General features: G+C 48.1%; 1 protein-coding gene across 3 annotated transcripts in view; it reads left to right on the forward strand.

Moving 5' to 3' along the window:
- The first annotated feature begins 4,884 nt into the window (after nt 1–4,884).
- The window catches only part of EFR3B (EFR3 homolog B), a 91,815-nt gene continuing 83,815 nt past the window's right edge, over nt 4,885–12,884 (forward strand). For all 3 annotated transcript variants that reach the window (XM_081592740.1, XM_081592738.1, XM_081592741.1), the window contains exon 1: nt 4,885–5,230. In XM_081592740.1, the coding sequence (XP_081448866.1) occupies nt 5,224–5,230 (7 nt within the window). In that variant the 5' untranslated portion in view covers nt 4,885–5,223. The remainder of the gene's footprint in view (nt 5,231–12,884) is intronic.

Consider the following 12,884-nt stretch of genomic DNA (forward strand, 5'->3'; position numbering starts at 1 on the left):
ATTCTCCCCTCCGGTTCTCTTTCAGCCCTTCACTGGGTCTCATGACATATTTTCCTTGAAGCTGAATTCCCTGGAGCTGTCACTTTCTTCCCTCTTGCATCCCTCTGGAAGGCCCTTTAAAGCTGTTGGCCGCTCAAGGCTGGTACCCAAGCAAGAGCTACTGCAGTTGTGTGACTGATGGGGAGATGAGAAGCTTCTGCGCAGACTTGGATGAGTTGGGGGGGAGGAGTGGGCCGTGGGAGGTTGGAGATTCAGGAAGCCGAAGCCTTGGACTAAAGAACAGGCCTGCTGGCATAGAATCTTGGGTACAAGTGAGGGACCTGTGTTTTGTGTGGTGGTGGGAGACTGCTTCCTGCTTCTAAGTCTGCCTTTCTCTGTTAAGCAGGGCAATTTAGCCTCTGGTTCAAAAGGAAACTGGGAATTGTGGTGCTTGCTCACTGCAGAGGGGATCCTTTGAGCTGCTGAAACAAAGAACATTGTTCAGGATGACTGTGCTAATCAGGGCAAGTTTGGCCAAAGAATAATAAGCTTTTCTACAGCAAGTTCCTCTTGCCTGACCCAACCAGTCCCAGGAGGCCCCACAGTGGCTGAAGGCAGTGGCTGCCACAGCAGGTGCACTGCTGTTGGCCCAGGAATGGGGTGGAAAGGAAAGCAACTGCTTTGGTCTGTTCAGCCCAAGACCCTCTCCAGTCCAAACCCAAGTAAAGAGGAAGGGAAATACACGTGAAAAGGAGGAGCAAATGCCAGTTAAATTGAGGGAAGGGGGCACGGGATCGAACCTGCATCCCCTGCAATGGAAGGTGGATTCTTAACCACTGGACCCCCAGGGAAGTCCTTGCTCTTTTGTTTTGACCTGTGAGCTGGAAGATTGTGTTCCAGCTTCCTTGTATGTAACATCACTACCCCCCTAGCCTTCTACAGCACCATCTTTTGCACATATTTTATCTAAACATCTTGATTATACTTCAGAGAAGCTGGGTATGGGCCAGATTCCTTCACCACTGAATATATAGACTCAGAGGGACCTGAGTGCTCAAGCCAAAGCACCCCAGCAAAGGGTGCAGGCTGGCCAGAGTGACTCCATCCCTGGGCCCTTAGGGGCCACATACCAATGGGATCTAATTGGGAATACAGGTTGGGGGGAGGGTGAGGACCACTCCAGGCCTGGTTCAGTTATGAGGATCCAGAATCACTTTCCCAAAGGATGGTACCAACTAAAGTTGCCAGATAAAACATAGGTTGAATCTAAATTTCAGATAAAAATTTTTTTTAGTATAACATGTCTCCCATATTTCATGAGACATACACTAAAAATTATTCCTTATTTATTCAAAATTCAAATTTAATTGCTAAATCCGCCAGCCTTTGATCTAACAGGGAAACCTTTGGATTGGGTGCTCAAGGCCCTCCCGATATGGCCCCAGACCACCTTTCTTGCCTCCCTTCCTACTTGGCAGCTTGTGGGTATTTAGTTCTCGGACCAGGGATTGAACTTGAACAGTGAGAGCAGTGAGAACGCAGAGCCCTAACCACTAGACAACCAGGGAATTCCCCTCCCTTCCCACTTCTGTTCCTCATCCTTAACTCTGTTCCAACCAGATGAAACTCCAGGCTGTGTCTCACATTCTCTCTCCCCTCTACCATCCTGACCTTTGCAAACTGTTGTCCCTCTGGCTGAAATTATTAATGTTTACATTATCTCCACATCGAATATCCTACCCATTCCTCAAGCCCATCGTGAATGTTTTTTCCTTCCTGAAGCTCTACTCTGCTTCCTCTATGGATCTTCACCATAGTAATTATTACATTTTATTATTATTTTTGCATGTCTCCCCTCTCCTAAGCACCTTCCACTGTATAAAACAGATAAAACAGAGTTATCAGTAAATATTTGATAAAAAGAATGAATTAGCCTCTCAGCCCTCTGAAGGTCTAAATAGGGTCTATATTGTAATGTCTAAATAAGGTCTGTGCTATATTGTATGTCTAAATGAGATCTGTGCTTCTTATGCACAATTTACCATATTCTTCCTTGTCACGTAATATTTTTATCAGCATTTGTCTTGTCATCTCTGCTAGAGATTTCACTCTAAAGGCAGACACTGCGTTTCCCACTGTGTTGCTGACACCAGTGTTTAATGAATATATTTTGTGCTGCACAGACTGCAGGGGTAGGAGTATCTCTGCCTGTCCAGACCAAGCTAGACGCCACTCTCTTGCTTCTGCCCTGGTTCAAGGGCATAAGTGACTCTCAGTAAATCTCAGAGTCACCTGACCTGATCCTAGAACTAAACAACAGAAGATGAGCTTCTTTGAGCCACCTGAGTGTCTCCGTTAAATGTGAGCTCCAGGAACCTTCTCAGAATTTCCCAGGGGGCCCCTAAAACTTGCATGTGCTGCTAAGAGAGGTAGAGATAAAGGGACAGGTACAAAACTTGGAAACATCAAGGGAGTGGAAGAGGGTGGTGAGGCCATAGAGAAATGGGAAGCATGGGTTTGTGATACAACAGAGAGCACTGTTCCAAGAGTCCAGTGACCTGGATTCTCTCCCTGGCTCTGTCTCTGCCTTGAGTGAGAAAGGAAAGAAAAGGTATACATGAGTGCCAGTGTGTACTTACATAGGTTTTATATAAATTTTCTAACAATCTTGTAGGAAACTGAGGTTCAGAGAGGGAGATAACTGGCCTATGGACACACAGCTCAGTGTACTGAGGAAAAGAACACAAGTTAACCTCTCACAGCCTCAGTTTCCTCTTCACTAAAATTAAAGACATGATATCATCTTTAAGGGTCAGTTCAGTTCAGTTCAGTTCAGTCACTCAGTTGTGTCCAATTCTCACATCCATACATGACTACTGGAAAAACCATAGCTTTGAATAGACAGACCTTTGTTGGCAAAGTAATGTCTCTGCTTTTCAATGTGCTGTCTCAGTTCAGTTCAGTTCAGTCACTCAGTCATGTCTGACTCTTTGCAACCCCATGGACCGCAGCACGCCAGGCCTCCCTGTCCATCACCAACTCCCAAAGTTTACTCAAACTCATGTCCATTGAGTCAGTGATGCCATCCAACCATCTCATCCTCTGTCGTCCTCTTCTCTTCCTGCCTTCAATCTTTCCCAGCATCAGGGGCTTTTCAAATGAGTCAGTTCTTTGCATCAAATGGCCAAAGTATTGGAGTTTCAGCTTCAACATCAGTCTTTCCAATGAATATTCAGGACTGATTTCCTTTAGGATGGACTGGTTGGATCTCCTTGCAGTCCAAGAGACTCTCAAGAGTCTTCTCCAACACCACAGTTCAAAAGCATCAAATTTTTGGCCCTCAGCTTTCTTTGTAGTTCAACTCTCACATCCATACATGACCGCTGGAACAACCATAGCCTTGACCAGTCGGACCTTTGCTAGCAAAGTAATGCCTCTGCTTTTTAATATGCTGTCTAGGTTGGTCATAACTTTTCTTCCAAGGAGTAAGCGTCTTTTAATTTCATGGGTGCAATCACCATCTGCAGTGATTTTGGAGCCCAAGAAAAGAAAGTCTGTCACTGTTTCCCCTGTTTCCCCATCTATTTGCCATGAAGAGATGGGACCAGATGCCATGGTCTTAGTTTTCTGAATATTGAGTTTTAAGCCAACTTTTTCAGTCTTCTCTTTCACTTTCATCAAGAGGCTCTTTAGTTCTTCTTCGCTTTCTGCTATAAGGGTGGTGTCATCTGCGTACCTGAGGTTATTGATATTTCTCCTGGCCATCTTGATTCCAGTTTGTGCTTCATCCAGACTGGCATTTCGCATGATGAATTCTGCATATAAGTTAAATAAGCCAGTGACCATATACAGCCTTGACATACTCTTTTCCTGATTTGGAACCAGTCTGTTGTTTCATGTCCAGTTCTAACTGTTGGTTCTTGACCTGCATACAGATTTCTCAGGAGGCAGATCATGTGGTCTGGTATTCTCATCTCTTTAAGAATTTTCCACCGTTTGTTGTGATCCACACAGTCAAAGGCTTTGGAGTAGTCAATAAAGCAGAAGTAGTTGTTGGAGAAGGCAATGGCACCCCACTCCAGTACTCTTGCCTGGAAAATCCCATGGATGGAGGAGCCTGGTAAGCTACAGTCCATGGGGTCGCTAAGAGTCGGACACGACTGAGCGACTTCGCTTTCACTTTTCCCTTTCGTTCACTGGAGAAGGAAATGGCAACCCACTCCAGTATTCTTGCCTGGAGAGTCCTAGGGACGGCGGAGCCTGGTGGGCTGCCGTCTATAGGATCGCACAGAGTCGGACACGACTGAAGCGACTTAGCAGCAGCAGCAGATGTTTTTCTGGAACTCTCTTGCTTTTTCAATGATCCAACAGATCTTTAAGGCTCTCTCCTGCTTAACTTCTGTTGTTACTGTTCAGTCACTCAGTAGTGTCCGATTCTTTGGTACCCCATGGACAGCAGCAAACCAGGCTTCCCTGTCTTTCACCAACTGCCTGAGCTTCCTCAAATTCATGTCCATTGAATCGATGATGCCATCCCACCGTCTCATCCTCCTTCATCCCGTTCTCCTCCTGCCTTCAATCTTTCCCAGCATCAGGGGAACTTCTACTAGCAGAATTTTGAGGACAAACCCCTTCAACCATGCGGTAGATATGAAATGGAGGCTGGGTGAGAAGCCTTAGGGAAGCCCTGAGCTGGGCTAGAATTTGTCTTCAGACTCTGGGCATGAGCCTTCTGCCCCTCTGTGTCTGAGTCAGCCTAAGCATTCCAACCGGAGCAGGGCGGGTCACTTCCCCTAGGGGACACTGCCGCTGGAAAACCCTCCACCCAGCACCTGGGGGCGACAGCCTGGGAGAGGTGCTTCTAGGGATCTGGGTTTCTAGGAGGGTAGGAATTGCAGGGGGCGGGGCGGGGTGGGGTGTGGGCGGGACGGCCAGGCAGTGACTGAGCGCGGGGGGAGGGACAATATTAGCATAGCCTCCGCCCCTCTCAGCGCTGCCCAGCCCAGAAAGCCGAGCGGAGGCCGGTCGCGCTCAGCCCGGGCTGCTGAATGGGCGCGCGACTCCCGGCCCCTGCCCTCGCTCGTCTGGCGGCCGCTCTCGCTCCAGATCCCGCTCCGGCTCCCGCCCAGCCCGGGCCTCCGCCGCCCGCCGCTATCCGCCAACCCGGCTGTGAATGAAAGGCCGGCGCCGCCGGGGGCTGGCTGCAGGCGACGCGGCCTCCCGGGAGGCGCTCGCTCCGCCAAGATGTACGGTAAGGAGGGCTCTCTGCCTCCAGGCTGGCAAACTTGCAGGACGCGGACCATTGTCCCCCTGCGGGGCCCAGGCGAGGCCAGGGGGTGCGGACTCGGTGCCCGGCTGGGCTCTCTCTGTCGCTCGGTGTGCGCGCGCCTGCGTTGGGAGGACAAAGATGCTCAGGACCGGAGACCCAGGAGTCCTTGTGGTCCTTCGGGCCGCTTGTTTGAGGGCTCTGGGGCGAGTGGGCGGTGGTCCGTCGGGGTGCGGCGGGGCTCGGGGGATTCGAAGCAGCTGGGTTTCGGGGAAAGCGAGTCTCCCTTGGTGCCGAGGAGACAGGGTGTGTTGGTGGAGGTGATCGTGTGACAGCATTTGCAGAATTAACAAAAGCAGGTTGTGCTGGGGAGTTTTATGCGGGAAGCCGGTAGGGAATTGCAGGGAGACGCTCGCTGGCTGCCTTGTGCCGGCTCCGAGGATGTGGGAGGCGGCGTCCGCGATGCAGAGGGCTGGCCAGCGAGCCAGTTCTGGGAGACTGGTCTCGCCGCCCCTGGATGGACCTGGCCTCTGCCCGCCGCTGCCGCCCGTGGGACCCAAGCTCCTGAACTTCCGGGTATGCCCTCGGCGATGATGAAGGGGAGAGACGCTGCCGAGGGTGCCAGGCAGCTCTGGGTGGCCACCTCTGTCTATCACCCGATCTCTCTTGCCTCCTTCCACGGCCATCCCCTCAACTGATGTGCAACAGTTAGCCAGACCCTCATGATGCCCTGCTCTGCCTTAAAAATTTCCAGGAATTCCTCTGGGTTTGGAGGCAGTGTGGGTGAAGAAAAGAGCACTCGGGGTCCAGATTGCAGCCTGGAGGAATGGAGCACGGGAGACCCAGACCAGTTTAGAAATCAACTGCATTATAGGGTCTCCAGCTGCTGTGTGTGCGTCAGAGACAGACAGACAGAGACAGAGAAGAGAGAGAGGATACCCATGGACCAAAGTCGTCCGAACTCAGGCTCTGGTAGGTATTTAGGGCCAGCAGAAGAGCTGGAGCTATGCTCAGCTCCCAGCCCCGCAGCCAGGTAGGGGCTCAGGTGGCACCTGAGGGGTGAGTGTCAGAAGAAAAGCACATTCTGGATTTAATCCATCACCGAGTCTGCTTGGCTGCCTCACTCTGCAAACACTGAGTCACAAAGTTTGTTGGAGGCACGGAAAGCTGAGAGTGGAGTGCAGAGAGGCTCAGCAGTCAGTGGGCCTTGTTATTTAGAGACACTCCACCTTATGATCAGCCTCCTCTCCTGCCCTCTTTGGTCACACATGTGCATTTCTGAACCATGGGGAACATCAGCAGGTCCCTTCAGCAAGTATCCTTTCTCTCCCAATGGGCCGAGGTCGGGGAGTGGAGTGGGAGGGGATTGACTTCAGAGCGTGTGCTGCTAGCCAGTGGGGACTCTGCAGAAATGGTAGCAAGGCAGTTATGTTTTATAAGCTAGAAGCTTGTGAGGTTCCCAGGAGAGAGCTATATTTTCTTACTCTCTGTTTCCCACCCGCCCCCCCCCCATTCTTTTCTGCAGAGTGAGCAGCCTAAGGCTGCAGATCACTTGACAAAAGCATGTGACTGCAGGGACACCTGCAGTGGGGAGGGAGTTAGGACAAGGCCCATCAGAGTGGGTAAGAATTAGGAGCACTAGGTCTGCTGGGTCACCTGGCAGCATTCAGTCCAAGACTGTTTGATGACTGATCCCAGGATACCTGAGTGCTGGGGGTCCCAATCTACCCCTGTTGCGTGAAGCAAGTCAAGGAAGAGTTGGATGGTACAGAAAGGTGAGCCAGGAAGCTTGTGTATCTGGGTGCTATTTTTGGATACATCACAGATTTTCAGGTCTCTTTTATAATACGTTCTTATTCCTCCAGACACAAACAGAGATGGTCTTTACCCCTGAATCATTCATAGAAAGATTATAATGAAGGAATCCTCTGGACAGTTGCCTGCAGCAGAGTCTCACCAGTGCTGGTTGGGAGATGATTACTGAGTTTTAGTGCAAAGCCTTGTCTCAGAAGTTGTGAGAAGCACCCACTCTCCAAAGGGAGGGCTTGTTGGCCTGGATTTTAGTATTTTCTTGATGCTTATGAAAAGAAAGTGTTCACGTCACACTTTCAATCATTCTGTCCTCAGAGGCAGTTGTATGATGAAATAAGAACTGAATAGGGGGATTGGGAAGGTGTAGGATAATAGACTTCTTATATTTGGTTCTTATTTTTCTAGTGATTTATCCAGGGTGACACAGTTAGATAGAAAGGGGCAAAATGAAAATGCGGGCTTCCAAGCCCAGTACCCCTTGCCTCCCCTAATGCCCTAGGTAAGTGCTCATTAGGAAAATGCCACCAGGGATTTCATTAACTGATGGGCAGTGAGGCCCCTGTGTGGAGTCAACAGTCACCTAAGAGCTTTAGGTAAAGGTGTCCCTTGACCACGCACCTGGTTATGGGATCCATTATCAACGTGCATAACCTCACTGCCATTGCCGCCTCTCAGCTGCATGGTGATGCTGGACAGATCTTCATCTCCCCTCTTGTCTCCTCCTCACTTCCCTCTGTCCTCGACATCTCAGTCTCTCTGGGTCCTCAATTTCCCCCATCTTCTTCCTCCCATCTATGGGAGAATAAGGGTCCCTTGTCTTTTCTGGAGGACATGGTATCATCTGGGACAGAAAGAATCCTAGACCTGGCATCAGCCCATCTCAACCCACAGTCAGTTCATGGCTATTTCACCTTAGGCAGGTGGGTTTGTCTCTTGGAATCACATCTCTGTATAAAATGACAAGAGACCCATGTATCTCCCAGTTCTGTGCGGGCCTCAGGGCTGGCCCCTGGATGTGACTGTGCATTATAGGAGGTTCTGCACTCACAAGACAAGTCGCTCCAGAGCCTGTGCCCTTCAGGTCCTCCTGGGCCTTTGCCCTTCTCTCTTCTTCTGAGGCTCCTGAAGATGTGTGTTTGCATCATCTCCCCCACCTCCCAGTTTAACACACAAGTCACCTTGACCTAGCTAACCACTCAAGCCATTGAACCACTTCTGTTTCCCTTCACCAGACTTACCCGTGCCACTCTGAACCATTACTCATTCCTAAACCCCAGTCACTTTTTGGAAATGGCTCTCCAAAAGGTCACAGGTAACTCCCCACTATCTTGTTTATACATATGAACATAGATTGACAAGGGACCTGGGAAAATAAAAGCACTTTATACTGGGGTGGGAAGACTGTGGGCAAATTCTCTGCAAAAAATGGATTTCCATTAGGTTTTTCTCTGTGTGTGTATATGTTAGAATTACATAATTAAAAGCTTCCCTAACCCTTTCCCTGGGGATGAAGCCACAGTGATCTTGCCTAGAAGCCCCCCACTGACCCCCCGAGGTGAGGCCAAGCTCTCAAAGAAATGCTGCCCTTGGAATCAGGGCAGCTGGACGTGAAGACGATTGGGATGGCTTTTCCCAGAACCCCTGTCTGGGTGGCCCCATCCCCCTAAAACTAAAGCTGCCCTAACAAACCCCTCCTCACCTCTAGGTGCTGCCCCATCCCCAACACATGCCTTTCTTCATGCTTTGTGATCCAGAAAGCTGACTGTAGGGAAAACAGCCATGGCACACAGCTTCCTGTAAATGTGCCTTACAGAGCGCTCATGTGTGACTTGTGGATTGTGGGGAGATATGCAAGGGGGGGCTGACTCCACCTGAGACACAACGGCTCACCTTTGCAGATAGCTCCATGGATCCTGCTGCGCCTCATCACAGGAGACTCCCACGACATGCACACACACACATACACGCTCCACCCTCATCCCCTGAATCCTGAGGTGGCCCCATGGTGCAGCATATGGTTCAAGTCAGGGTTGTGAGACTGCTCCCCCTTTCCCTCCGACCCCTGTATTCCCCTTAGGAGGGGATTCGGCATAAGTAGAACTTATTTTCTCTCTTGCTGCTCACAGTTCAGTGATTTCAAACCGTTGCAGTTTTCTTCTTGCACATAAATAAAAACAAAAAGTTCATATCACCTTATGGAAAACCTGGAAACGTGAGGAGGGGGAAAAATCCACCTGCAATCTTACCCACTAGAACCACCCTTTTATACTGTTCTATAAATTACCCCTGAGATTTTGTGCTCACCTGCATTGCCCTTTCTTTTCTCTTTCTCTTGCCTGATCCTGGCGTGGTAGCCTGGTTGTGATGGCGCCTCTGCCCCTCAGGTAACCTTGAACTTGACTTTCTGAGCCTGTCTCCTGGCTCTACAAGATGACAATGCTTGTTTCATGGCAAGGATTAATCAGGGTCAGAGAGCTGCCCTCACTCTCTCTCTCCTTCCCTTTCTTCAACTTTCTCTCATCTCTCTGTTTCCTAGTTTTAAAACAGGTGCAAAAATAAATGAAAACTTATGTCTCAAAGCTCAATAATAGTGCTTGTGATGCTGTTCCTGGTATAAAGAAAAGAAAAAAAATCTACTTGAAAAGCATCTTTTGGGAATTCCCTGGTAATCCAGTGGTTTGGACTCTGCACTTCACTGCAAGACGTGGGGGTGGGGGTGGGGACGGATTCAATCCCTGGTCAGGAAACTAAGATCCTGCAAGCCACGGCACACTGCCAAAAAAGAAAGAAAAGCATCTTTTCCGCACCCCCTTCGGTAGTCATCCAATCTTTCTAGAAAACCTGGAAAGCACAATAAACTATAAGCAAGTATAACTGCTTTTACTGTTTTGATATCTTTTCTTTCATGCATTTGTTTATGTGGGTAGAATTATTCATTGCCTATAATCTGGTATTTTTTTTTTCTGCTTAACTTTACATATAAGCATTCCCCCAGCCCCAAGTTGACACAGAATCACTGGCTGCCATTTTTAATGCCCTGTAACAGTCCACTTAATGGACATATAATTTCCTTATTGTACATTTAGGTTGTTCACAAAGATTCAGTAATATAACCCTGGGAGGATTCCCTGGTGCCCAGGGCTTTCTCTGGACTTTGGAATATGTCCCTAACCCTCCAGTGAGTTGGGGCTTTTCCCGTGGTTCAGCGGTAAAGAATCTGCCTGCAATGCAAAAACTGCAGGAGATGTGAGTTAGATCCCTGAGTTCAGAAGATCCCCTGGAGCAGGGCATGGCAACGCATTCCAGTATCCTCGCCTGGAGAATTCCATGGACAGAGGAGCCTGGCGGCCTGTAGTCCGTGGGGTCGCAAACAGTCAGATACGACTGAAGTGACTTAGCATGCCTGCATGAACTCACACACCAATGTATATAGACATTTTAAAGCTTTTACATATTGTCAAATTGTTTTCAATTTGTATTGATTACAGCAGCAGTTATGAAAGTACCTATCTCCTTTCACTCTCAAAAGCTTTAAAGATTGAGATTTTTTCCTTATCTTTGTTAATTTGATAGCAAACATTTTAACTTGTATTCTTTATTACTAGTGAAGTTAAACACTTCCTATGTTTTCTAACCTTTTGCGTTTTAATGAATTATCATATGAATATGACTAGTTTATTTATTGAGGATTTAACCTTTGTCTGTCATTTGCTTTATGCTTTGTATTTTGAAGGGAACGAGACATGAACTGTCAAGTATTTGTTGAGTATCAACTTTATATGATACTACACAGAGCATCAAGAAGATGCCAATTCCAGTGGGCAAACGAGTTGTAAAGACCTCCAAAAAATTAAACAATACAGAGACAGGTTCAGTAAAATTACACAGTTTTGCAAGGTGGAATGGAGTTACTCTTCAAATAGTCAGCCAGCAATATTTTGATTCGGAAGAGACCCCTGGGAGGTGGAGCCATTAGGAGAGCCTCAGAGGATAGCAAGCATTTGTGTGAGGTTTTGAGGGCTGTGAGAACGGGTCCCCGGGGTTGGGGAGAGGGGTGCCAGGTACACACAGCAGTGTCAGTGCACAGAGGTGGGGAAAGAAAAGACATATCCAGGGGCAGTTAGGGGAGCTACCTGGGATTGGGCCGAGTTTAGGTGATGAAGTGTGTGATGGGAAGGAGATTTTGTCAGGATAAGGAGTTTTCACTTATCCCTATGAGCAGTAGGGGCCGGGGAAGAGTTTGAAACTGTCAAATGGCTGATTTTGCTCAACTGATGCTTTAAAGAAATGAAACTAGGGGGCACTGTGCAGAAGTATGTGGGCGAGGAGGGGGAGGGATGATGGGAAGATGAAGAAAAGAGGAAGAGATAGATGCAGGAGTGGGAAAGTTTTGGACCAGTTACAACTGTGCATATGTAGTAAAAGATGTTTGCCCCTTAAAAAAAATAGTGATGGAAGTGGGTGGGTGGGAGTGGGTGCAGGTGGGGATAAGGTGAACTGAAACTTAAAAAATTCCCATGGTACATAAAATGTGGGTTATATAAGAAGATATAAAAAAATAGTTTGTTAATTTTGAAATAGGTGCTAAATTACCTCAAACAGTACATTTATTATAATCTAGCTAGTACTAAAGAGGGTTTGGAGCATATATTTTACACATGCACACACACACACCTGTGCTACAATAAATAAAGAGATCAACTCGAAGAAAATCTAAGAGTAAAACAGAGGGAAAAAAGCCAGAAATAAAGTCATATCAGGTAAAAAGTACCTACCACCTAGCCCTGTTGCAAATTCAGTTTTGAGCTTCCTGTAGCTCACAGGAGAAAAGTCATTTGCAAAACTCATGGCATCTATAAATTTTTTTTTTTAATGCAGTTGCCAAGGCGATGGCACCCTGCTCCAGTACTCTTGCCTGGAAAATCCCATGGACAGAAGAGCCTGGTAGGCTGCAGTCCATGGGGTCGCTAAGAGTCGGACACGACTGAGCAACTTCACTTTCACTTTTCACTTTCATGCATTGGAGAAGGAAATGGCAACCCACTCCAGTGTTCTTGCCTGGAGAATCCCAGGGTCGGGGGAGCCTGGTGGGCTGCCGTCTATGGGGTCTCACAGAGTCGGACACGACTGAAGCAACTTAGCAGCAGCAGCAGCAGGACAAATACAGCTTTTTGAGATGCTAAGATAAATTCCTCCCCGAGTTCCTCAAGGAGGAGATATTTCAAAAGTATTGACCTAAATTCTATTTTTCTTTTGAAAATAAAGTTCCCCTCATTGGCTGTATCCCAGTTCATAGAGTATGAAAGAAAAGAAAGAAGAGAAAGTCGCTCAGTCGTGTCCGACTCTTTGCAACTCCATAGACTATACAGTCCATGGAATTCTCCAGGCCAGAGTACTGGAGTGGGTAGCCTTTCCCTTCTCCAGGGGATCTTCCCAACCCAAGAACTGAACCCAGGTCTCCTGCATTGCAGGCGGATTCTTTACCAGCTGAGCCACAAGGGAAGCCCCTTGTAGAATATGAAGACTGCTCCAAATTGGAGTTTGTGGGTTCTGACTCCTCCCTCAGAAATTGCACCAGACTCTGCTCTTTGCTTCCTTCCTAGTTTGGATAAACCAGGACTTGCCGAGGCTCTTGCCCACCTTAAAAGCTGTGGATGTTATTTTCTCCCTCCATGGATGAATGTCCCTCCGCATGTCTTTTGAGAATTTGCTCCCTGGAGAAGCCGTTCTTGCTTCTACAATCCATGGAGGCTGTCTATCCCTCTCATTTGCTTGCCTTACAGTAAGTCCCTTACATACGAACCTTTAAATTGCAGACTTTCAAAGA

The sequence above is a fragment of the Giraffa tippelskirchi genome, chromosome 4 (assembly GCF_054371585.1).
Source record: "Giraffa tippelskirchi isolate mGirTip1 chromosome 4, T2T-mGirTip1v1.2.pri, whole genome shotgun sequence".
NCBI lineage: Eukaryota > Metazoa > Chordata > Mammalia > Artiodactyla > Giraffidae > Giraffa > Giraffa tippelskirchi.